The sequence below is a fragment of the Protopterus annectens genome, chromosome 2.part0 (genome assembly GCF_019279795.1).
Source record: "Protopterus annectens isolate FY-2018-M chromosome 2.part0, PAN1.0, whole genome shotgun sequence".
In the NCBI taxonomy this organism is placed as follows: domain Eukaryota; kingdom Metazoa; phylum Chordata; order Ceratodontiformes; family Protopteridae; genus Protopterus; species Protopterus annectens.
The window spans coordinates 607,066,255-607,092,541 of record NC_056728.1 but is presented as its reverse complement, the minus strand read 5'-3'; the positions used below and the strand labels follow the sequence as shown (position 1 = coordinate 607,092,541).

At 37.8% G+C, this 26,287-nt stretch overlaps 1 protein-coding gene across 1 annotated transcript in view; it reads left to right on the top strand.

The window, feature by feature from the left end:
* Positions 1-26,287, top strand: part of LOC122792759 (phospholipid-transporting ATPase ABCA1-like) — a 2,266,772-nt gene that overhangs the window by 496,030 nt on the left and 1,744,455 nt on the right. Inside the window, exon 11 of the mRNA XM_044060333.1 lies at positions 3,799-4,004. Coding sequence (XP_043916268.1) covers positions 3,799-4,004 — 206 coding nt within the window. The remainder of the gene's footprint in view (positions 1-3,798; positions 4,005-26,287) is intronic.

Below are 26,287 nucleotides of genomic sequence, written 5' to 3'. Positions count from 1 at the left end.
TGTAGCAGAGTTGAGGACACACTCAAAATATTGTAGAATATTTTATTTATTTGGTAGATATACTGCTTGCAGCTTGTTCATAGGTTCATAGGTAGGTGCTAGGCTATTGGCACCAGGGCCTATATAAGCCTAGCCGAAAAGGTACACTGGCTTTCGCCACCCAAGAAAATAATTTCCCTGTGCCACTGTCGAGCAGAGCCACAGAGGTGATCCCCAGGGTGAATTTCTTATTTCCCATCCAATCATCAAGATTTTTCTTGAAGAGTGCTAATGAGGAGCTTTGTTTGATATAGATAGGTAGTTTGTTCCAGAGTATGGGAAGTCTCTGGGACAGGAATCTATCCCTCCAGCATGTTCTGTTTATTGTGGTGACAAGGTTTAGGTCCCTAGAGCGTGTAGCCTGGAGGGACTGGGATTTCTTTAAGTGGAGCATGTCCAACAGCTCTGGGTTTGACATAGCTTTGTATGTTAGACAGAGATCATCTGTGAGTAGGCGATATGCGACGGAGTAAAGCTGGAGTTTTTTGAGATGATCTGCATAGGGCATCTGTTTGAGGCCAGTAATCCTCTTTGTGAGGTATTTCTGCAGCCTTTCCAGTTGTTATGGATGCCTTGTGAGGTACATACCAAAAGGGGCATTGTACTCTATAATGGGTTTAATGAGTGACGAGTAGAAAGGAACAATGACTTTTTTTTTCCTGGTGAGAAACCTTTTGTGATAAGATGTGCCACGTAGAAGGATTTCCTGACCACTGTGGCGATGTGATTATCAAAGGAAAGACTACTGTCCACCTGTGTCCCAAGGTCTCTTATCACACTTTCGATGTTAAGTAGACTACCACCTATGTGGTAGCTCATGGGTACAAAGTTTTTACCAAAGGGGATGCCAATGCACTTTTTGGCATTGAGCTTGAGGCCATGGCTTTGACACCAGGCATCTGTCTCAGTGATGCCCTTCAGTAGGATGTCCACATCATTAGGAGTTTTGATTATGGCTCCTAGTTTGAAGTCATCTGTGAACTTCATTAGCCAAAGACCTTCTGTGTTAGCCTGTACTTCAGAAAAGTAGATACCAAAAAGGAGAGGACTCAGGACTGAACCTTGTGGTACTCCACGTGTCACTGGTCTGAAGTCATATTTGGAGTCTGCTACTTTCACAGTGTGGGTTCTGTCAGACAGAGATCAACCCATCTTGTGACGTAGGGATTTATACCTTGTGCAAATAAAGACATCAATGTGATGGCTAGTCCAGTTAGACAGACTAAGATAATGGGCAACATAAAAAGTTCACGATTTGAATTTTCAGTTGCAAGAAATACTTCTTAATGATAAGGAATATGAGGAATTATTATGAATGGATGCAGCCAAAGCTGTAGACATGGTGGGGCAAAGGGGCAGCAGCCTCAAGCATAAGCTATTAAATGCATTGTTGGCACTCTACAAGAAGTACTGACCATTTATTGTAAGCAGTGTATGCAATGATTTACGTGCCCATAGTTGTGATCACAACTGCTGAAATGACAGTCAGTGCTTGCAGGCACCATCACTTACTCTTCTACAACTACTTTCATGCCCTTTAACAGTGTTTGGTCAAAGTGTTTGACTAGATGTAAGAGTGTGAGATTGGCAGCAGGAAAGAGTTGTTGATCTGTCCATGACTTAAAAATCTGTCGGCAGTATGATTTCTCATGGAAGACTTGCCAGTCAAGGACTAATTAGCAACTTTTACACAATGTCACTTGCACCCTTGGCTGTAGATCTGAGGCAGATGTATTATCATTCATTGCCTCATTTTAATATTGTTGATTAAAAATATAAAACAAAATTTCTGATATGAAATAAACCAACACCCAAAAGTTATGGATGAGACAGATGAAAATGATAAGTGCATTTTTGGTGGTTACTTGACACTGGGATTGGGGTAAGGTGCTGTAGGACAATGTAATGGCAACCATAAAAAAAAATGTATTGATATAAATAAGTACCAAGGATGTTAGGGTGCTACCTCCAAGTGGGGGAGAGTGTGGGGGCTTTGCCATCTGCAAAACATCTTAGAATTTGTAACACTACCTTCCAAATTCCGATTGTTACTGTTTAAATTGCAGTTTGTATTTCAAAGTGACCAGATTCGTACATTAGGGATAGCTAAAGAACATGATATGGCAATGAAAGAGGTAACCCATCCTTTGCAGGAGAAACATTTTGTTATAGACTGAAAAGACAGGAGTAGATTGATGCTCTGAATAGCTAAAGAACATGATATGGCAATGAAAGAGGTAACCCATCCTTTGCAGGAGAAACATTTTGTTATAGACTGAAAAGACAGGAGTAGATTGATGCTCTGAATAGCTAAAGAACATGATATGGCAATGAAAGAGGTAACCCATCCTTTGCAGGAGAAACATTTTGTTATAGACTGAAAAGACAGGAGTAGATTGATACTCTGAACTACCAGAATTAGATGAACTACTTGTGACCTGATCCAAAAATTCCTCATTGCCTGTCTCTGTGCATGCTGTTCATTAGCTCATGGGACAGTTCTTACCATGGCTAGAAGAATATTGAAGGGCATTACGTAAGGAAAGATAATGGTAGTGAAACAGGGTACAAGGAGTTAGCAAAAATAAAATGCTAGGGGATATTCAGTAGTACTTAAGTTTCTTTCCATGATTTGCAAATGTCTGCTATAACATCTGCAAGGTTATCAGAAATGTTGTACTTGTATACAGCTGCCTAGTAGTAAATAAAGACATGCATTGTTAATAGACTGGAAAGTGGGTACAGTAGAAGACATTTCTTTGTAACCTTTGGAGGTTAAATTGGTTACATGTAAATACTCTACCATATGTGGTAATTGGTTAATGATGTTTTTCATATAAGTATATGATGGTAACAATATGATAGGAAACATATCTGTCAGTAATGATTTTCCTTGGATAAGGAAACAGTGCCATGCTCGAAGAACACTATGGTCAAAAGTGAGTCAACCCTAGCACTATGCACAAACAGTATTTATACAGCTGATTAATGTCAAATTTAATGAACCCTTCCTGTTACTGGCCAACAGACCAAATGGACATCTGGCAAAATATTCATAATTTACCTCTAAGGTTGTGACAACTTGGAGCTAGTTCTGACAATAAATTCAGGGAGTACACCTATTCAATGCATAGCTTGTGGCTGAATGGTTTATGACTTATGGACAATAGTTCAGATGTACTATATGATGACCTAAATGTGCTCATATGCACAGTGCTACAAGCAAAAAATCCATACATACATAGACACACACACACACACACACACACACACACACACACACACACACACACACACACACACACACACACACACACACGCGCACGTACACGTGTACCAGTGAAGACATCATTGTCCAGCTGTACAGTGTTCTGCAATGATACACATATACAAACCTTCACATATGCACACAGGTGCTAAATCACCCACAGAAAAGGTGCACACACACAAACACACACACACACACACACACACACACACACACACACACACACACACACACACACACACACACTTGCTAAACTCTAATGCAAGGTTGTGCTAAGAAAATACTCCAAAATACCATTTTGAATAAAACCTGAATCAAATATTATATGGAATTACTGTGCATACCTAAAAACTTAAGTAAAAGTATTACAGTTTTGTTAGTTATTTTTTTCCTGTATTTTTTCTGAGTCTCATTTTTTATTAGCAGATTTTCTTTCTGTACTTTTCTCTTTCTAATTATAAAATACTTATTTTGGATTTTTTTATCCACAGTGTCTGACCCTGGACAAATTTGAACCGGCTCCTAACGAATGGACTCTGGTAAACAAGTCACTTCAGCTGATCCAACAAAACTCATTTTGGGGTGGAATTGTGTTTCAGAACATTGATCCTCAGGCAACTGATGTCCCTTCTTATGTCAAATACAAAATTCGAATGGATATTGATGACGTAGAACGCTCTGATAAAACCAAAGACAGGTAAGGCAATATTCAAGTGCTAGTGCCATTTTAGAGTTCAATGAAACAAGCTCATTATACCATGACCCCCCATTAATATTCCAAAACGTGCACGCTGATAGACCAGCATGCACATTGTAAATCGACTTATACTAATGGAAAAAGGTCCGGTCGCTTTTAAAACACTATCTCGCTATGTTAAAAGAGTTTAACATAGCGACACAGGTTTAAAAAAAGCAACGGAGATCTCCGTTGCTTTTTTTAAAGCTGTCTCGCTATGTTAAACTCCTTTAACATAGAGACACAGTGTGTAAAAAGCAACGGAGATCATGCTTTCTCCATTGCTTTTTTTGAAAACCTGTTTCGCTATGTTAAATGGGTTTAACATAGCGAGACAGCTTTAAAATAAGCAACAGAGATCTCTGTTACTTATTTTAAAGCTGTCTCGCTATGTTAAACCCATTTAACATAGCAAGACAGGTTTAAAAAGCAATGGAGCAAGATCTCGTTGCTTTACTGTTCGCTATGTTAAATGGGTTTAACATAGCGAGACAGCTTTAAAATAAACAACGGACATCTCCTTTGCTTATTTTAAAGCTGTCTTGCTATGTTAAACCCATTTAACATAGCGAAACAGTAAAAAACAACGGAGATCTTGCTTTCTCCGTTGCTTTTGGCCACAGCTCTGATGTACTGCGTGGGCATGCGCAGTACATCAGAACTGCCGCGGATACCAGACAGCTGCAGAAGGGCAGCAAAGAGGCATTATACAGTGCCATTATTTAAGAAAAGTAATTATTTCTTTTCTTAAATAATGTCATAGTATAATAGCAATAACCCACTTCTGGGTGTGGGTAAATCCCACATTACCCACACCCAGGCGTGGGTTATTGCTATATTAATCTGTCACACAATAGTTTAAAGGAAAGAAAACACTAATTTGAACTCCAGATACCATGGAGTTTTCTAGTGTTTTTCCTTCACTGTTAAGTATTGCATATTTTCATAAAGTAAATGATGTCATTAGGTTGTCTTATTTTCGTCAAAAATATTTTATGCTCATCAGTTAATTCACTGCTACAACCTTGAATTATTTCCAAAGCCTTTCATTGCTTTGTGGGCTTTGTTATGTCTTTACAAATTATAGCACTAGAGTCACAATAAACAAAATAAACAAAATCATCTACTCTTTCAAAAGTATAAACTTCAATGACCTCAGACTGAAAGAAAATAAACCTGGTAATGCACCCATATACATTTTGTATCTGCTTCATAAAATTAATACTTGAGGAGCAGACAAGATAAGTAAACATTACAAAATATCAGAAGAGAAGAAGCATTTCTGAGGATAGTTTAAAACATTTATTTAAAATCTGTTAATATGTGTCTTCCCAGATGACACTGCCTCTTTGATTCCTCTTTGAAGAGGTACATTCATCTATTTGAGAACCACTCTTTGAACTCTTAAAAGTTATGTGGCATCTGATAACATAACACAAGTGCAGTGTTTAATTAACAAATATGATAATATATTCTGTATCCTACTTAAATAAAAATGAATCTGGAACAGACCCATGAAAAAAAAACAGCTGAACATAAATAAATAAAACTTAAGAGACCTTAATGTTATCTTAGGTGATATGCTCTCCAAGCTGATTTTTTCATCAGTAACAGAATACTTATTTATAATGAGGTTATATGAGGGTTTAAATTGCAAATTCCGAAAAGAAAACAGACTATGAAGGTAGATCACTCTCTATTATAATGTTCAAGAGAAAAAGCAATAAATGAGCATACGTTATACTAAAATGCTTATTAAATATCAATTTGTCTCCAAGCTTAATAGAAGATGAGGCTACTTTTATAGAGAGCCAGTGTTATACAAGAATTAAGGACAAACAATGCACTGTACACACACATTAATGTAAAGAAACTGAAGTGATGTTTATAGCATAAGCATCATTATCTGCTGCAATCATACGCTATCTGATTAGAGTACCTACGATCATCCTTTCTTTTAAATGGCACACGCATTTTCTGACATGGCTTCTATTGCTTTCAGATACTCATATTAAATTAAACGCAAACACTTCTCATATGAAAGAAAAAATGAACTGCAAAACAGAATGATAGCTTGTTCCCTTAAAGAACTGTTGATTTTTTTTACAGCTAAAACAAGCATGCCAACTAGACATAAATCATAAGTAAATATTTATTTATGTAAAAGTGCACCAGCATTAAATAAATATGATTGCTTCTGCTTAGTCTGTTAGACTGTATGCGCTTAGGAAACAATTTTTGAAATAATCTCAGTTTGTTACTGTGGTTATAGTGACACTTTATATACAATGATTTGTGATACTACATAGAAAATGGGCATTTGGCATTTTGCTTTCTTTATGGTTTAATTAGACATCATGTCAGCATGAGCAACGTTAAGCATTTCTAATACTTAGTAATCTTACAACAAGCAAAAACCCATGCAGCCTCTTCTCTTCTGGACTTATTTTGGTGATTACAGCAGTTACTCAGTAATGAAGACCCTCACAGTGGCATATTCCCTACTTCCTAGTGAATGTTTTACTTCTACCCTACTCACAACACATGCATTTCTAAAGACACAAACGGTCCTCTAAGAATATTTACATTCTTCTTTAGTCTCATTTCCAGTGCAATTTCTGATATTTTATGCCTGCCCACTCAATGGACATTGCCATCTCCCATTCTACTGCTATGAGTTTGCAATCTTGCCAGAACCAGATATTTCTCTCCTTGTTATTTGACTTGAGCATGGAATCATTTTTGTTTTGCATCTGCTGATGTTTAACCCTAGAAAGGGCTGAATCTTCCTCTTTCATTCAAGTCCAGAATCCTTATCTTTTATTTCTTCATTGCCTTCTTCACCATCCTTGCCTACCAATGTATTTATTTATTATGTATTTATTTATTTATTTATTTATTTTACATTTGTTAACCGGGTAGTGTCCAGCTGGGCAAGTAGCCCATTTTCAGCTGAGACCCGAGGAGAAAAGCTCCATAAAAATAGTTCAAAAAGGATTAAAAAAATTTTATAAAGATTTTACAAAGAATATAAAAACAAGTTGCCTACAATCACAATTGACAAAAAGGAATGTAAACAGAAAACCTTGCATTTCCTAAGCCATTACTACAGACAGTAATATGAAACTCATTAGATGCACAACTAAAATAAACCATTGTGCTATTTTCATTTGGTAGATGTAAGACAAGGAGAAGATAGCACAAAAGAAGCATTTAATTAATGGCATGAGAAACTAGCCAGGAGTATGACAGGATCATAGCTATTGTTTAGTAAGGTATTCCTTTAGGAGTTGTTTAAAGCCATGACTATCTGTGTTTTTTAGGATATTTTGGGGTATTAGGTTCCAGTGTTTGGCTACTTTCTAGGAAGAGAGAGTCAACTACGTAATTATGGGACTTAGTAACCTTGAGTATAAATTTATCACATGATCTAAGAGTTCTGGGGTTGCTATTTAGTTGCACTAGGTTGGAGAGTGCAGGGCAGTTTTCAGGTTTGTGGATAATGGAGTGGGCAGTAGTGAGCTGATTGAGTGATAACAGATTGGGAAATTCAAGCCAGTGTAATTTTTGAGGGGCAAGGCAATGAGGGGGCATGTTGGGTATATTAGCAGCACATTTTGCTATGTTGTTATAGCAGGAATCAAGTAGATGTAAATCAGACATGCAGGGTAGTGAAAATTTGAGAACAGTAGAGGACAGTAGATAGGAGGTGGGATCTGGCTGTGGCTAGTCTGGTGCTTTGAGTGAGGTAAGGTTTGGCCCTATATAGTGCGACAAGTTTGATTATGTCATCCTCATCTGTTGAAACCACACCCCCTACTTTGCTGTCCCTGTCATGAATATACACCTCTAACTAAGAAGTGCACGTGCTCCTGAAAAATATCCATTACTGCCTACATTTGTTTCATGCCAGCAATGCCTATGCACGCACATAAATGTTCAGCATATACCTGAGTAATTTATATTAACCAGCCTACTGTCATTGCACGCTGTCATGTCTTCCCTAATCTTATTACTATCCATGCTGTTCTCTCACTTTATCTTCCTGCTATCTTTCTTCCCTTTACATTATCTCTCCTGACTTGTCCCGTATCCATACTTCTTCCTCTGGTTTAAAGCGACTGCTGCAATATGTGAGCCCTACACAAACGTTTTGATCCGCTCAAGCACTTACTGTTCAAAATCCTGGCCACGTGCACCAGTGTAGTTATCTACTTATTCATTTGTGTATTTATTTGTTTGTATGTTTGCTTATTTATGTCTTCATAACATGTTACATGAAATGGTCTGAAGACAGGTTTCAGTCAGTAACCAGACCACTAAGGCAAGAAGAATTATAAAGAACAGATTACATATGAAAATATTATACAAGTTGCAATTCAAACAGAAGCAGACACTTATATCAGTATTGCACTAGTACAGTGAACTATAAGTTGAAAAAGAAAACATACAAAATATTAGGTACAGCTATGCTCCAGCAAACAACAGCAGAAATGATTTTTGAACAGCTGTTATAAAGCAGATAATGCACAAACTGATTAGATGTTAAAGTACAGGAATGTATTGTACCCAGGCATTAGGTAAGTGTTGCTTGCTAAAGCAATGTGTGATACAAACTATAATAATGGAATAAAAATTAGAAATGTGGACAGTATTTTAAAAGAGCTCAATGAAAGTCACCTCTCCCATTCTATTATAAAATCAGCACCAAAAGGCAAAATAATTTGGTAAAATACAAAGCTTATGGCATATAAATGGTAAACAAGATGCCATTAGCCAGTGTCCCTAAAACACTTACATGTAGTCTAACTAGATGGTGTATAACTTTTTGAAAGTAAAATTAACATTAACATTTTTGTTTAATATTTAAATTAAGTTGTACATTTTAACCCTTCTATTATACCACATGCATCTATCCAGTGCTATTTCTAATTTCTGACATTATATGCTTAGTGCTATCTTGATGTAGTATGTATACTGTTATTGTCAATTGTGATCACTGCTGGAGCTTTTGTCCCCAGGCCTCTGCTGAAAATGGGTTTCTGACCCAGATGGAGTTTCCTGGTCACCAAATGTCAATAAATAATAAATAAAATCAATAATAAAAATCTCCAGGTTCTTAATTTTGGAGAATGCCTTTTGAATCTGCTTGGAATAATTAGTAGGCTATAAAGCTAGATGCTGTTGTTTCCGCTGAGCATGTAAGATTGCATGTAAACTGAAGTTTCTTCAACAGTGTGTGTGGGGTGCAATACTTGTTGTGTAAGGTTGACAATAGTATAACCCTGGTGTTACAGGAAATCAGTCACTTGTTTTTATCATTGTATAGTGGTATTCTTTGTGGTTAGAAAGATTAATCAATCTGAACATTTATTTTGTTTTCAGCTGTTTAAATGAGAGTGATATTTTGTCTGAGGGAAGGGTAATTATAAGGAGAAAGTATTCCATTCCTGAACAAAACATGCTAACAGCTGTTAATAGCTGCAGCTTCCTGCTTGGCCTCAGTAGATAGTCGGTGAGATATTTTATAAGACATTTTTATTTGGGTGACTACTTTGTTAACTTGAACTTCAAAATGGTCATGAAAGGAGAGGTTCTGATCTAAGGTAGATACCTCTTTAGTTAGGTGGCAGGAAGGGAGTACTCCATATGGTTGGCTTTACCTAGTTGGTCAGTATTTTGTAGTTTTTGATCTGCATCAAATAGCATCACTATGGCTTTCTGTGTATTTATGGCTAGATTCCAAATAACCTTAAAAACATCCACCAGGTCTTTGTTCAGTAAAAATGGGATTTTATTTCACCTAATCTACACAATACCATCATTTTTTTGCTATTGTTTTTTGCCGTAGATCCCAGGGAAGGCTATTAATAAAGAGTGAGAATAGAGGGCTGAGGATAGACCACTGTGTGGTGCCACATGTGGTACTTCCAGTCTGAGTAGTTTTGTGTGTTGCTATCACACTGAATGTTCTATTGTCCAAATAGCTTTGTGACAATTGTAGTACTTCAGAGGAGATGTCAATGTGAAGATTGGGTGAAGATAGATGAAGGCTGCCAGCCTAGCCAGATAAAATTTTGGAGATAATTCTGTCATTTGTACATATCAATATAAGCCAGAGGTTTGTCTCTTAAATGTGAAAAGACTGCTGTTAGATGTGGAACTGCAAAAAATGTAACAGCAGTGCACTCTGCTGGCAGAGAGCTGACCAAGTACAGTATGTTGTGACATGTTGATCTAAACACGGTGCCAAAATGTCTAAATGAAGACATTCTTTCTATTGTTTAACCAAGAGTTAAATTGCTTGATTTAAACATGCAAATGTATTTTTATTGCTCTGCTTCTTGACCAGCTGCAAGATAGCAAAAGGAGATGTTAAGAATGTAAATGTAGTTTCTGTTAGCCAGGGATGTGTGAAGAATGATGCAATGTGAACCAGGAAGGTGATTTTAAAAACAGAGAGAATCAGCGAGCATTAAGCATTTTGTCTTGACCATCCAACTCAGCACTGCCTTTGCTCTATATGTAAGTTAATCTTAGATTGGTGTTTTCTCTTAGAAATAGCTAGAAACTAGAAAGATTAGACTGTGTTTTTCTGTGAAGTCAGAACTGTACTACTGAATTATTTTAAGTATTTCTCTGTGATCTCTGAACTCTTGACTAGCACTGTGTAGTAAAAAGTATTGTCTTGTGTTTTGATTATTTGTTATTTGATATTTTAAAACCTTTCAACTGTGGCTGTTTTGTGAAGAGATAATTTAAGCTCTGGAGTACATTGCATATTTATAGTGATTGCTGTCCAAGTCACTCCAAATAAGCCTTGAATGCTCAGTCGCACTTACCTATTTGGATAATAATATTGCACAGTAATAATTGGACACCCTTTCATAAGAGCCTTTTAGTCATCATCTTCTTTCGGCTGTTCCCATTAGGGGTTGCCACAGCAGATCACCTGTTTCCATTTCTTCCTGTCCTCTGCATCTTGCTCTGTCACACCAACCACCTGCATGTCCTCTCTCACCACATCCATAAACCTTATCTTAGGCCTTCCTCTTTTCCTGTTACCTGGTAGCTTCATCCTTTGCATCTTTTTCCCAATATACTCAGCATCCCTCCTCAGCACATATCCAAACCAATGTAATCGTGCCTCTCTGGCTTTGTCTCCATACCTTCCAACCTGGGCTGACCCTCTAATATAATTATTCCTAATCCTGTCCACCCTCATCACACCCAGTGCAAATCTTAACATCTTTAATTCTGCCACATCCAGCTCAAACTCCTGCCTTTTTGTCAATGCCACTGTCTCCAACCCATATAACATAGCTGGTCTCACTACCCTCTTGTAGACCTTCCCTTTCACTCTTACAGGTACTCGTCTGTCACAAATCACTCCTGACACTCTTCTCCATCCACTCCATCCTGCCTGTACTCTCTTCTTCACCTCTCTTCCACACTCACCGTTACTCTGAACTATTGACCCCAAGTATTTAAACTCATCCACCTTCGCCACCTCTACTCCTTGCATCCTCACCATTCCTCTATCCTCCCTCTCATTCACACACATATATTCTGTCTTAGTCCTGCTGACCTTCATTCCTCTTCTCTCTAGAGCATATCTCCATCTCTCCAGGGTCTCCTCCACCTGTTCCCTACTCTCACAATGTCATCTGCAAACATCATAGTCCACGGGGACTCCTGTCTGATCTCATCTGTCAACCTGTCCATTACCATTGCAAATAAGAAAGGGCTCAGAGCTGATCCTTGATGTAACCCCACCTCCACCTTAAACGCATCCGTCACTCCCACCACAGACCTCACCGCTGTCACACTACCCTCGTACATATCCTGTACCACTCTTACATACTTTTCTGACACTCCTGACTTCCTCATACAATACCACAACTCCTCTCTAGGCACCCTGTCATATGCTTTCTCTAAGTCTACAAAAACACAATGCAACTCCTTCTGAAATTCTCTGTACTTCTCCATCAACACTCTCAGAGCAAAGATCGCATCTGTAGTGCTCTTTCCTGGCATGAAACCATACTGCTGATCACTAATCATCACGTCCCTTCTTAACCTTGCTTCCACTACTCTTTCCCATAACTTCATGCTGTGACTGATCAATTTTATTCCTCTGTAGTTACTACAGCCCTGTACATTACCCTTATTCTTAAAAATCGGTACAAAAACACGTTTTCTCCATTCCTCAGGCATCCTCTCACTTTCCAAGATTTCATTAAACAATCTGGTTAAAAATCCACTGCCATTTCACCTAAACACATAAGAGCCTTTTAGTAGCTGATAAATATTAGCTGGGTGGTGGCAGTGATTCCTACCGTATAGTCTGGGAAAAAGGGGCACAGATGGAAAGCCTGTGCCAGACTTCCCCAGGAGTGTCTGTGTGGTTGTATAAAGTCTTCTCAAAGTGTGTGTGTGTGTGTGTGTGTGTGTGTGTGTGTGTGTGTGTGTGTGTGTGTGTGTGTGTGTGTCAGCTACGTGGGCAGGGACACAAAGCACTGGTTGGACAGAGAGGGTGCTGTAGGTTTTAGCTTGCCCACTAGGCTGAGATCTGGACCCTATAGCTGTGCCAGTGGGGAGTCTTATTAGGGACCTGGAGAGCAAGGGAGCGACCAGCCCCAGACTGACTGTGATCTCTGTGTGCTCTTAAGGGAAATTACACTTTACTGTGTGTATTTGTTATCCTTTCCTTGTATATGAGATGCCCCTCACTGGTGTTAGTGGTGAGGATTGAGGATCCTTGATTGCTGGGCCAGGGCACGGGCATCACAGCCAGTAACAGTGACTCCATGCAGTAGGTTTTCATGGCCTTCTGTTTGAAAAACTCACTTAATGTCTAGAAATATAGCAAAAGTAAGTTTGTCTTGGTCAAAACTGGCCAAAATTTATTTATTTCATCTGTCATTGAATAAATAGCTGAAACTTGGATTGAAGCCATGCTATCTGTGAGTAATGATTTCATATTTTTTATTGTGTTTGAGTGTCTTATCGTGTAACATTTTCTCAAGCCATTAGACAACGAAGCAGAGATTGGCAATGGGGCAAAAGTCATTAGCTGTGACTGCAGATGCATCCTTGAAGGACATAGTACAGTTTTGTACCTACCATAAATGTAGATGTCCTAGGGAGGGATATTGGTAAGTGCAGAAATCTGTGCAGATTTGAAACTATCAGAAAATAATTAAATCCCGCTGTGCCTGTCATTAAGTTTGCTAAGTTTATCTGTTGCCTTATTTGCACATGGATCTTAGAACACCTCTGCAATACCTACCTTATTTTCTGTAATTTACACTTAATCCCCTGCTGTCTCCTTCAGTTCTTGCAGAAGAGCATGCAGACAAACTGTTAAAACATCAAAACGTACACTAGAACTGAAGATGAAATATCAATATCGTTGTCAAAAAACATGTTTAATCTAAATCTTAGAAATGTTTAAGATTTAGATTAAACATGTTTTTTACAATAACATTGGTATTTCTTTCAAGTGGAGAGTTTTCAGTTCTAGTGTACGTTTTGTTGTTTCTTCAGTTTTTGCTTGGGCTCATATTATTTGCCCCATGTGCAGAATAATATAGGGTATATCTCCTTTACTTTGACTGCTTCTGCCTGAATATGATTTGTTTTTCCAGTGCTACGTCTGCTACAACCGCCACTTAATTAATCTATTGTCTTACTTCTGCCACACCAAGCATATTTTGCAATATAATGCCCAAAAATATGTAGGTAACCATTTTAAATGTTAGGAACCACTATATTAAGTCCTGAAATACAAAGTCTGAATGGCTGAAAGAACAGACTTACATGATTTAAGTCTGAAATGCCATTTCTCTGAATAGTTCCTTTTCTCTGGGGTATGTTAATCTTGGAGTTGGTATATATAAGTTGGAAGCTTACCTTCCCCCCTGCAAAAAGAAATTTAAAGGAGAAGGGCCATTTTTGAGATTCACTCTTCTGTGATTTTATTCTTTTTTTTCCGGTTTGTCAGCAGTTGGTATTTTGAGTGCCAACATTTCAATAGGGAGCCAAACATCTATACCGTCTTTATCTCTTAATGCAATTTCTTCTTCCCTGTTGTATCATTTCTGTAGCTACTATGTTATTATGTTTGGAATTGTATTTTTTATTTCTTAACAAGGTGAGTAGAATAATCAAAGAACTGTTTTTATCAATGACCCAGGCTACACAGCAAAGATGCAGCAGGTAACAAACTTGTGAAGATAACTATATGTAACAGAGTAACAGAATGCCTATAAATGTAAAAGATAAAAACAAGAATGTTAGCCTTGAATTCAGGGTATCACTTCAAAGCAAGTGTCCATTATTATCAACAGTGTAGAAGCTAAAACAGTCAAAGCAGGCATCAGTCTCATCACAGATTATACAGTAAGAACTTTACAAACAAGGATCACAAGTGATCAGCACAGGTAATAAAATGCAGTCAGGAAGTTCATATTAGTACCATCTTACAATAATTATTTGGATCCTATTATCACCAAAGCTGGTATGTCAAAATGATTTAATATATGCATAACATATATGCATTAGCTTATCAAATGCAAGTACTATCTTTGGAGAACTGTGTCTGTGATTAATGCAACCGAATCAGTTTTAACATTATGGCAAAAAGATGTATGGGAGAATTTAGTAGCCTGTATCTGCAAAACAATTGTGATGTGTTTCTTTTAACAAATGAAATTTTACCTTTTACTTAAATATTGAGACTTTACTGAGTGTTTCCATTTTGTTTGGCATTTTATTTAATGATACAGGTGCAATTTCTATACAGGATACATCTCTGCAAGCTCATATCAAGTTAGGTCTTCCCAGTTGTGTGGCATCATGACTCAGGTTGTAGTTTGTGTGACTTACAATGAGCAAGGGCTTTAAAGGCAGGCAGTTTGTTTTCAGCAATTTGAAGGTGTGTAAATATTTACTAAGAAGGTGACTCTGGCAGTGATTGTTAACCGCTTACCCTTATGTAATGCTAAACAGTGCTGTTCTGTTGGCTTGAAAGATGAATACATGTAACAATTTTATTTCCATCTGTTTGCAATAAACTGGTATTGTGCCGACAGAAATGCAAAAGTAGCACATTAACTGTAAAAGCATTTCTTGTTTCAGTAGTGAACAGATTTGTTACCTTTTTAGGATATATTTAACTGGTTTAAGACTTTGACTAGAGTTCAGTATGTAAATTGACAAAAGGTTTTAGTCCAAACTTAGGGAGCACTAGATAAATTCTTAATAGTTAGTCTGTCTGAAGCAGCAGTTTTCTCTAGTGTACCAAACATGTCAGTAGATTTGTATATGTTAACAGTGAGCTTGATTTTGATCAGCCAGTCCAACAAACAGGAAGAGTCTTTTTATGATTCAGTATTTAAAGTGTTGTTTTTGTTCCTGTAGTGATAACTACATATTATGTTCTTAACTTTCATCTTTTAAGTTCTTTCTGTTTAAATCCTATACAGGTATTGTGCGACTCACATTGCCATAACTTCTTAATAACATGGCATTATTTGAATCATTTTAATTATTATCAATATCCCTTCCAGTTTTGGTAAATTTGTATCAATTCTTCGGGGGACTTTTATGTCAATGCCCCACACCTGTCCCTTTATCTTCCATCAATGTATCTTTAATTCATCTCTAATTTACTTTGCCACACATCAGAATTTCTGTTTTTTCTTAATATTTCCACTCTGTTGTGATAATGTCAACACTGAACCTCATTGCAGACTCCTATATTTCTCATATCCATCCCTTGTTCTCAATATTTTCCCAAGTTATTTGAATAAATGTTTACATAAATTCAGCTTTTCACACAAATGGCAGCCTACATTTCTACAAAGCTACTTGAGTTATATTGCAAGTTCACAAGCCATACCATAGTTAACTTTCTTGTTCCACTCATCTCTATATCCTTTCTATCATTTTGGTCTCATGTTACGTACACAGAATTTATACTGCCACTTCCATTGATTCCACTGGCATGAATGTAACTGATCAGTGGAACTGCAGTCACGGACCCAGCCAATAATGCTCCTCCAGTGGTCACTGTTAGCTAAGTTCACGAATCTGCAGAATTCAGTTCTGCTTCTGTAAAAACTAAAACTAAAATCGAACATTGGAAGGATGAATTATGGAGTCTGGCCTTAAGCTTTAGAAAAGCCTGTGAGAGTGGTTAAAGACTAATAGCATTTCCAAAGATATTTGATACAAATAAGTTAGACGGGACTGCTTTTAATGCAATATCCTGTAGCATTTCCTCCATCTGTCAGTCTTCTATAGATAGTTCACAATTAACTGCCACTTCTTGCTTTCATTCATTCAGCTTGTTGTGCAATTCACATCTTTTGACTAGGCCCATAGCCTGTAATCACACTAGCAACCTTCTCTGAAACTCAGTGGCAAGGACCTTGATGAAACCACCTGTAACAATAATTATTTTTTTGTCTTACTGAGCAGCTATAGAACCAGGTCAGATTCAGTGGCAATACCACAATAAACAATCTGTTCTGTTGTCACTTTTCAAAATTAGTAATCAGTATCACCACTAACCTGCCAAAAATACCCTTTCTTGAAACCTGAACAGCTTTATAAAATCTGTTGTAATATAGTAACTGCAGGAGGAAAGTAGACTTACAAATATTGACTAGACAGTTATTGGTCTTCAGTCTACCACCCCCATACAAATCAAATCAAGAACATGTGCACCTTTCTACATGCCTTTTGCTAGAAAAATATACTTCTGTAGTTTTTCATTGAGTGTTTCATATGCCATCTTCATGCCTGGGAGGTAGAAATTTTCCTTTGTGCACCATGTATGCAAATTCAGATCATGTTGTTTAAACTAGGGAAGGGTTTAACTTAAAAACTGACAGCTCTAATCAGAACAGACCCCTGAAAATTACCCTGCTAGTTGCAGCAGAATTCAGAACATTTTGTATAATGTGATAAAATTATAAGATATACTGCCTAGTGGACAAAATAAGTTCTCCAATAATAAAAACTACTAGCAGATGGCATTTATATAATAGTTATGGCAGTTTGCCTTTGGCAACTGCTATTTTGAAAATAAATATATCAAAATGAGAATCTATAAAGTATATGTATATATACATATATATATATATATATATATATATATATATATATATAGTGTGTGTGTGTGTGTGTGTGTATGTGTGTGTGTGTGTGTGTATGTGTCTATATATTTTTATATATATATATATATATATATACATACATACACATATGTACACCTGCATGTGTATATACTGTTATGTATAATAAGATCCATTAACTGTAGATGTTTATTTTTATGATTTTCTTGATAAGGATGATCAGAAATACTTCATACAATGTAAAGAAGATAAAACATTAAAACAGTAGGAAGCATATGGCATAGCAAGATATTTTCCCTTAGTTAAGAACTCTAACAGCTATAATACTCAGATAGCTTTCCATTTACTCAAATCAAAACTGTACCATAACCATCTCAGAGAAAAGCCAATTATGTTTAATCAGACCAAGTCATGAGAATGCTAAAGGCTACACAGAGCCAAACTGCAGATCACCCAAAACTGGTTAGCAGATAATTCAGATTTTTTCTGCTGGAACTTAAAGAATAACACATTTGAATATTTATTAAGGAACTGGTTAATTAACCTGCAAACAAAAATAAAGAACAAGCAGCATAATCACAAGAAATGTCGAGATATAATTATGATTTTGCAAATATAAAAGCATGTTTCAGAAGAAATTTTGAATGGATGTACAACTGAATGAAGTGATCTATTCATAGACCAGTTTGTCGATATAACCACTGCTGACATAATGAATTAAGTTGGTTATTGCAAGTTGAGACTGTATGTAAAGAGGCAGTGTTATTTAGTTACTGTAAACACCCACTATTGTGTTTATATTTCTTTTGTTATTAGGGTTAGAAACAGCAAACATGCAGACACATAAAGCTCTGGTATACAAGAATCTGTCTAACTTAAAATCACAGAGTCTAATTAATATGAGATCTGCAAAATTCTTTGTGAATGTGCAAGTCCATATTCTTAAAGAGGAGAAGATTTTAGATGCCATGTCACTTATACCAGGAAAAGCAGGAAAATTAAACATAAAATTTATTTTGGATAATATATCAGTTATGGATTGTTACAGATTGAGTGCCTTTGTTGAGAGTAATTTGGAATTTTATCAGTGGAGCAGTTATTATGCATATATATATATATATATATATATATATATATATATATATATATATATATATATATATATATATATATATATATATATATATATACACATATTTTTTTAACCTGAATGACTACTGCCTCTGTTCACAGAGCCTTAATATGTAAAGGCATTGATTTTCATGACCATAAGTGAAAGCTGATTTTAATGTAATTTTCACTGCATAGCAGCAATGAACAGAATCTTTGTCAAGTAAAAGAATATGTTATTTACTTACTTTTATCTTCAAATATGCTGCCTTTCCACTAAATGCAGGTTGTTTTAGAAAAATGAATTCTTGATGTTTCTACCCACAACCATCAGCATAAAAGCTGAAATAAAGATGGCCTTCATATCCATATCAAGCATTTTAGCTGTCACTGCACTTTAAAGAAAGCCATCAAAGATTTGTGACTAATCTGTTCTGTATTTGTAAAGTATGCAGTGTCGTAGTTCATCTTTCCTCTGTCATATGAATAATCACACAAAAGGAATTCAGCTGAAGACTTTAATGTATATCAGGCTACATTCTGCTTCACTGTTTTTATGATTTTCTTCCATAGTCTTTTAGTAATTTTCAATAGAGTATATACTATTCAATCACAAATACACTTACTTTGAAGATCACATTAGATAATAATAAATATAGAGAAAATCCATTGGCTGGCATTTAAACAATCATTGACTTTTGTTTCATTCTTAAATTCTTCCTCAAAAATCATTCCATCTCAGCTACCTATGGTACTTATTACAGGTATTGCAGTACATCATGTTAGTTGCTCTTAGATTTAAAATGGGGGCATGAGGTTGCAGTGCTTTGCACTGTATGATATTTTTTTCATTCTTTTGATCACAATGAGTACTGAGGTATATTCAGTGAGTAAAATGCCCATAACCGGTGTGTGTTTGTGTGTGTGTGGATGTATATATGTGTGTGTGTGTGTGTGTGTGTGTGTGTGTGTGTATGTGTATGTTTCTATACATGTGTGTTCATTTCTATACGTGTGTGTTTGTGTGTGTGTGTGTTTCTGTTTATATGTGAGTCTGTCTGCCTCTTTATTTGTGTGTGTGTGTGTGTGTGTGTGTGTGTGTGTGTGTGTGTGTGTGTGTGTGTGTGTGTGTGTGTGTGTGTGTGTGTGTGTGTGTGTGTGTGTGTGTGTGTGTGTGTGTGTGTATATGTGTTTTGTCATTAAATACTTATATGACTTAGATTTTGGATATAAAATACTTCCTTCAACAATTACGTAGGCTTTTCATCCAGAAAAAAGGAGGTCATTGTTACACTGTACTCATCCCTCATTAGATCCATTATAGAATACAACACCCTGTTTGGTATGTACCTCTCAGGACATCTGCAACAACTGGAAGGGCCACAGAAATACCTCACTAAAAGAATCACAGGCCTAAACCAGATGCCCTGCGCTGACCATCTAAAAAAACTCCAGCTATACTCTGTCACATAGCATCTACGCAGAGGCAATCTCTGCTTAACATACAAGGCCACGTCAAACCCAGAGCTGTTGGACATACTACACTTAAAGAAATCCCAGTCCCTCAGAGCCACACACTCCAGGGATCTAAACCTTCTTATCACAATGAACAAAACATGCTGGAGGGATAGGTTCCTGACCAAGAGACTCCCCAGACGCTGGAATAGGCTGCCCATACATATCAAGCAGAGTGCCTCTTTGGCTCTCTTCAGAAGGAACCTTGATGATTAGATGGGAGATAGGAAATTCACCCCGGGGATCACGTAAGTCACCCTGCTAGACAGGGGTCCAGGCAAGTAAATATTGTAGGAAGAAATAGCTAGGGAATTGTTATGTCTAGGCTTGTAAAGGCCCTAGAGCCGATAGCCTAGTCCCAACCTATGAAACTATGAACTTATGAACCTACAGCAACTCTGAAATATTTGGCAGAGAAACTATTTTACCTAAAAAAAAAATCATATACTAATAAGAAAGAAATTATGAAACAATTTAACAGATAGCACATTTTTGAATTTTCTAGGAACAACAGTGCTCTCCTAGGTGGGTGATTTTGTGGAAAAACCTTTCCAGGGATGTAGAGGCTCTATGTCTGCAGCAATAAGCCTCACAACTCCCCTAGGTGGGCTTTATTTCTGCAATGATAGCAACCCTGTCAGACATTTTTGCTGTGTGCCCCTCTGATTCAAAGCACCCCTGAGGGGGAAAGGCACTTTGTTGGAAAATTATCTTCTGGCTATTGAATGTTGTTGTCAAAGTTTTGTTGCTCAGATCTGCCAGATAAGTTAAATGTTTGTACCTAAGCACTGTGAGAGGACTATTCTGATGACATGCTTGTTAAGTGATGAGCCTTCACAGAGGTATAGTCACTTTGTTTTAAACTTTTCTCTCTTTCTGTTCCTGAAGTATTATACCTCCAGTGGACCTCCTTAGTTTGCCTTTTCATCCTGCACAGAGAAGCCTGTGCAGGAACACTCCTCCATGTTGAATGCTAGTTCAAAGAGGAAGAATAGTCCTACTACGTTTACTGTAGATATGAAAGATCTGTCCACTCTTTAAGAAAGAGGGTTTGAGGTGGGCTAAAATATAGGTAATGGATCTCTTAGATATCCACATCAGCTCAAGAAGGAATTACAGAAGTAATTGTTTATTGTATACAATCAGAATAAGTTTGTTCCCTTGGAGTCTGTGGATGACATGGTGATGGGACAACTGTCTGGAGCCAATGGACCTCTGTTTGATGCAGATGAAAGGGAGAAGTCAGATGTCTGAAGATACTGTAAATCAGTTCATTCCTTTTTTGCAATACCTTTAACCAGGAATTCAAACAGCTGTGGGAAGCCAGGCAGACAAAGATACATAGTAAAAAGGCTTAACAAATGGCTTCAGAAATGTTACACCTTGTTTGCCTAAAAGAGTGCTGGCCCCATACATTAATATGTACTACTGACTGTCAGTATGTGGTCAGCTGAATACTATTGCCTTTTTATTTCATGGTGACCACCAGGTGTTTACCCATGGCCAAGTAAGCAGAAGTTGTCTTTGGATATTTTCCATGCACTTATTGATTAGTGCTGTCTTCCAAAAATGTTTTCTTGATAGCTGTTTGGCCTTTATGATGGCTGTAAAGGTCCTTTGCCAGTTCATCAAACTGATTAACAAATGAAATAATTAATAAATATAAATCCGATCTACTTTTACTTTAGGAAACTAAAGCTACTAGGAAAAATGAAAGTGTCTGGTTGGTATGTGACCACAGAGACATTGAGTTATGCCTTAGCTCCTAAGCAAGGTGTGGCCATTTAAATCCATCTATCATCATGCAGGACAGGAGAAGGCATCCTTACAGATAAAAAGGGGATGTGGATGATGCTGAGGCTATGGAAACTGGATGGTTCAGTAGAAGAGATATTGGGTATAAGCTATGATGTAAATGAAGATGCCTAGGATTTTGTTGCCAGTTTTTAATGATGTTACAAAGGTGGTGTTCATCGCTGGGTGGGGGAGGCATTAATGTTCTCCTGGATATAGATAAGGGTATGCCAACTCTAGTATCGAAAAGATATATTAAGCCTAAGAGGATGTTGAGGTAGATATTGTTAGACAGCTGGCTTTGTGACTCATGAAACATTATTTATTTATTTATTTATTTTATTTATTTGGCATTTGTTAATTGGGGGTGTCTGACTGAGCCGAAAAGGCCCTTTTTCAGCAGAGGCCTGGGGAGAAAAGCTCCACAAAGAAAAATTACAGACACATTTAGTTATTTAGACATGGTCAGTATACACACAAATTACAAGAGACAAGTTTTTACAGTGGTATGCGGCACATAAACAGTTACAGTGGAGAGAACAATCAAAAAAAATAATTGTCAAGGACTTCTGGCTATATTTTTTTCTTATCAAATACATTGACTTATAACATGACTGACTTTTGGTTGGTGCCATTTTCTATGATAAGACATTCAGTTATTTGAGGTTCCCCTTGGTCCAGTATCACATCATGAGGGAATACAGACAGATTTTTCTAATAGTATATGTTTTAATGGGGGGAATAGGCAGGGGCAAGCTAACTCATTTATCTTTCAGGATCCTGATTATTCAGGAATTATCAAGTGCGAGGTTTGCAGTTATATTATGGCAGCCTCTAACAACAGTATGATGGGGAAGTTGTACTGCAAAGTTTTGACACCATTAGGGCAGCAAAGAGGTTATCTTTCCAGGGATAGGGATGGGCTTTTGATTAGAGAATATAAAGAGGGTGAGAAAGGCTGTTTCACAGGATATGAAGGAAAGGAAATATGTATGCATGTAGGGAAGATCTACAAGCATGGACATTCTTAGAAAAGCAGCGGAGGAGGATCTACTCGATTATGGAGAAAAAGGGATAACACTCACTTCTCCTATGAATCTGTGCTTTGTGAATTTTTATTCTGAATTGCACATACATAAATTTGATTTCTTCAGACAGCAAAAGGCTCAGTGGTGTAAGTTTCTGGTCAGCGTTTTTCTTCGGAAGCTATGAGACAGTGTTGATACATATCTTGTGCATACCACTTCTAGAGAAGAAGGTAATGAAGCCAAGTGTTTTGAAGGTTATGGCTTAACACTGCCATTATATAACTTGATCCAGAATCCTGGGCCTCTTCTGCTGAGTGCATTTGTTAATGATAAGTTTGTGAATGGGTCTTACCCTGATATTTTGAAAGAATCTTAGGTAATTGGGCTTCCTAAGCCTGGGACCTGAGACATACCTCCCTGGACTACATGAAGAGACATGAAGGAGCTGTCCGATCTTGTAGCCCATTCAGGTATGAACCTAACCCTGAGTAGCATCCTCCCATCTCCCAGAATGATACCACACTACAAGGACAAAATGAGTGACTTCAACATTTGGCTATGCTACTGGTGTCATTCTAAGGGGATCCAGTATCTGTCTGCCTGGGATGACATTATCGACAGACCACGATGCTTAGCCAGATATGGCCTGCACCTGTCACCCTTGGGATTCCGGATACTGGCTAAGGCTCTTGCCACACCTATAGTGCCTTTTTAGGCAAGGTTCAAATCAAAAACTCACCACTGTAACAGGCACAACTAAGCAAAATCTGAGGGTAATGCTACTCAATGCTAGAAGTCTAAACCTCAAAATGCACTCACTCAAGGCACTCCTTAAAGTGTAGAACATCGACATCTGTGTAGTGACAGAGACCTGGTTCAAGGCTCCAGAGAGCACCCCTGCATTACCAGGCTATAATTCATATCACACCTTTTGGCCAACTAACCTGGACCGAAACACTAAAGGTGGAGGCATGTCCATATTCATTAAGGATATCCACAACTCCAGGCTAGTTGCTCAGCATAATGCATCCGAGATTATCCAAGTGCAACTAAAATTGGGCAAGACTGCAATCCAAATGTTGCTTGCTACAGATCCCCTACTATGCCCCAGGATTCCCACTCCTCATTTCTTGATACACTGAAAAATATTAGGGTACAACCTAACACCCTAATAATGGGGGATTTCAACTACCTCACTATTAACTGCGAAAGCTACACATGTATGAACTCTTTTGCTTAACATTTTCTGGAATTCATAAATTCCATCACCTTGGATCAACTTATCCACACCCCCACCAGGGGCAGCAATATCCTAGACCTGGTCATTGCCAACATGGGCAACCAGTGTTCCACACCAGAGGTCAATTCCTCATTGGTCAGATCCGACCACAAGCTTATCACCCTAGACATCCACATCCTGCCCCCACCCCCCATTAGGGAACCCCCTATAAAAAATTTCTCCAAAGCCAACTTCACACTTCTTAAGACAGAAGTGGCAAACTTCACGACACCCATGCAGATGGACAATAGGGTTACGACTGCTGACTCCTACACAAATGCACATTATAAGCACTTACACGAGTGCATGGATCGTGCAATCCCTAACAGAACCAAGATTCTATCCTCCAGAAAAAGGAGGCCAATCTGGTGGTCCCCTGCCATAAACAAACTTTACAACAGAAGAAAGAAACTGTTGCAAAAAAAAGTAAAATCCCATGACTGGAGGAACTCTCTGGTCAGCGTCAATAAAAAGCTGAGAACCCTTATAAAATCCTCCAAAGCTAGTTACAAAAACAAAATTGCCACTGATTCTAAAGGCAACCACAAAGCATTCTATAGCTTTGTCAAGAATCTCAATGGCAACACTCAGATCTGCTTTGAGTTACAGCACAATGGCACTAAATATACAGAACCAATTGATATTGCCAACATTCTGGCAGATAGATTCAGTGCTAACTTTACCCCCTTCAGCCCCTAAAGGGCCCATCTCTATACAGGAAGAATGCAAAGTTCCTGTAATCATGGCTGCACAGGTAAAAACCACACTCTCCAAAGCCAAGAACACAGCATCCACAGGACCTGACAACATCCCAGGCTGCTTTCTACATGAACTACAGAACAGACTGGCACCCCACCTAAGTACCATGTTCAGTCATAGCTCACCTCAGGCTTTGTGCCCACTGAATGGTGCACAGCAACGGTTATCCAACTCCACAAAGGGGGAGCCACCACGGACCCCAGGAACTACCACTCCATTAGCCTGACAAGCCTGGTCTGCAAGGCTATGGAGCATATCATAATGAAACTTATAAACAATGACATTGGACCCCACCCAGTTCGGGTTTGTAAAAGGCAGATCACGTCTCCTAAACCTGATAGCTTGTCTCTCATCCCTCCTTTCTCTTCCACTGTCTGTCTTAATATCCATCTACCTCTCTGTCTTGTTGCTTAACCTCTACATTACCTTACTACTCCATCTGTACCTATACTGTATATAACTACTTAGAAATAATGAACACTGTTTTCCCTACATTGACAATGTACCTAAGTTTTTGTTGTAAAAATTCTTTCTGACATTGTACTCTACTGCTTTTCTGTATGATTTGTTGTAAATGCTTTTTGCAGTTTGATCTCTAACTTTTTTACCCAACTGTTTTCTGTAAAATTTTATTGTAAAATGTTATTTCTCTAATTGTTTTAGCTGCCAATGCAATTTTCTTGCTGACTTTATGTAAAATGTTAATACTGATTGCAGTGCTTTTCTCCTTGGGTCTCCACTGAAAACGAGCTAATCTCAGCTGGACTAACCCAGTTAACAAATGTAAAATAAATAAATAAATAAATATACTTCTTTGAAGTGGTCACTAAATCCATAAATGAGGGTAAGGTGGTTCACACAGCCTCTCTAGATCTCACCAAGGTTTTCAACACCATCCCCCACTCTGGAATTATAGATAAACTCACTAAACTAGGTATAAATCCCTATGTCACAAGATGGGTTGCCAACTGGCTCACTGACAGAACACACACTGTGAAAGTAGTAGACTACAAATCTGACTTCAGACCAGTGACAAGTGGAGTACCACAGGGTTCAGTCCTGGGTCCTCTTATGTTTGTTATCTACTTCCCAGAAGTACAGGCTAATGAAGTTCATAGATGACTGCAAACTAGGAGCCATAGTTGAAACTCCTAATGATGTGCACATCCTACAAAAGGGCCTCACTGAGACAGATGCCTGGAGTCAAAGCCATGACCTGAAGCTCAATGCCAAAAAGTGCATTGTCATCCCTTTTGGTAAAAACTCTGTACCCATGAACTACCACATAGGTGGTACTCTACTTAACACCGAAAGTGTGATGAGACCTTGGGACACAGGTGGACAGTAGTCTCAACTTTGATAATCACATCACCTTAGTAGTTAGGAAATCCTTCTTTGTGACACAACTCATTACAAAAAGGTTTCTCATCCAGGAAAAAAGGTCATTATATCCCTCTACTCATCACTAGTTAGACCCATTATAGAGTACAACACCCCTTTTGGTATGTACCTCACAAGACATCTACAACAACTAGAAAGGCCACAGAAATACCTCACAAAAAGGATTACTGACCTCAAACAGATGCCCTACGCAGACCGCCTCAAAATAATCCA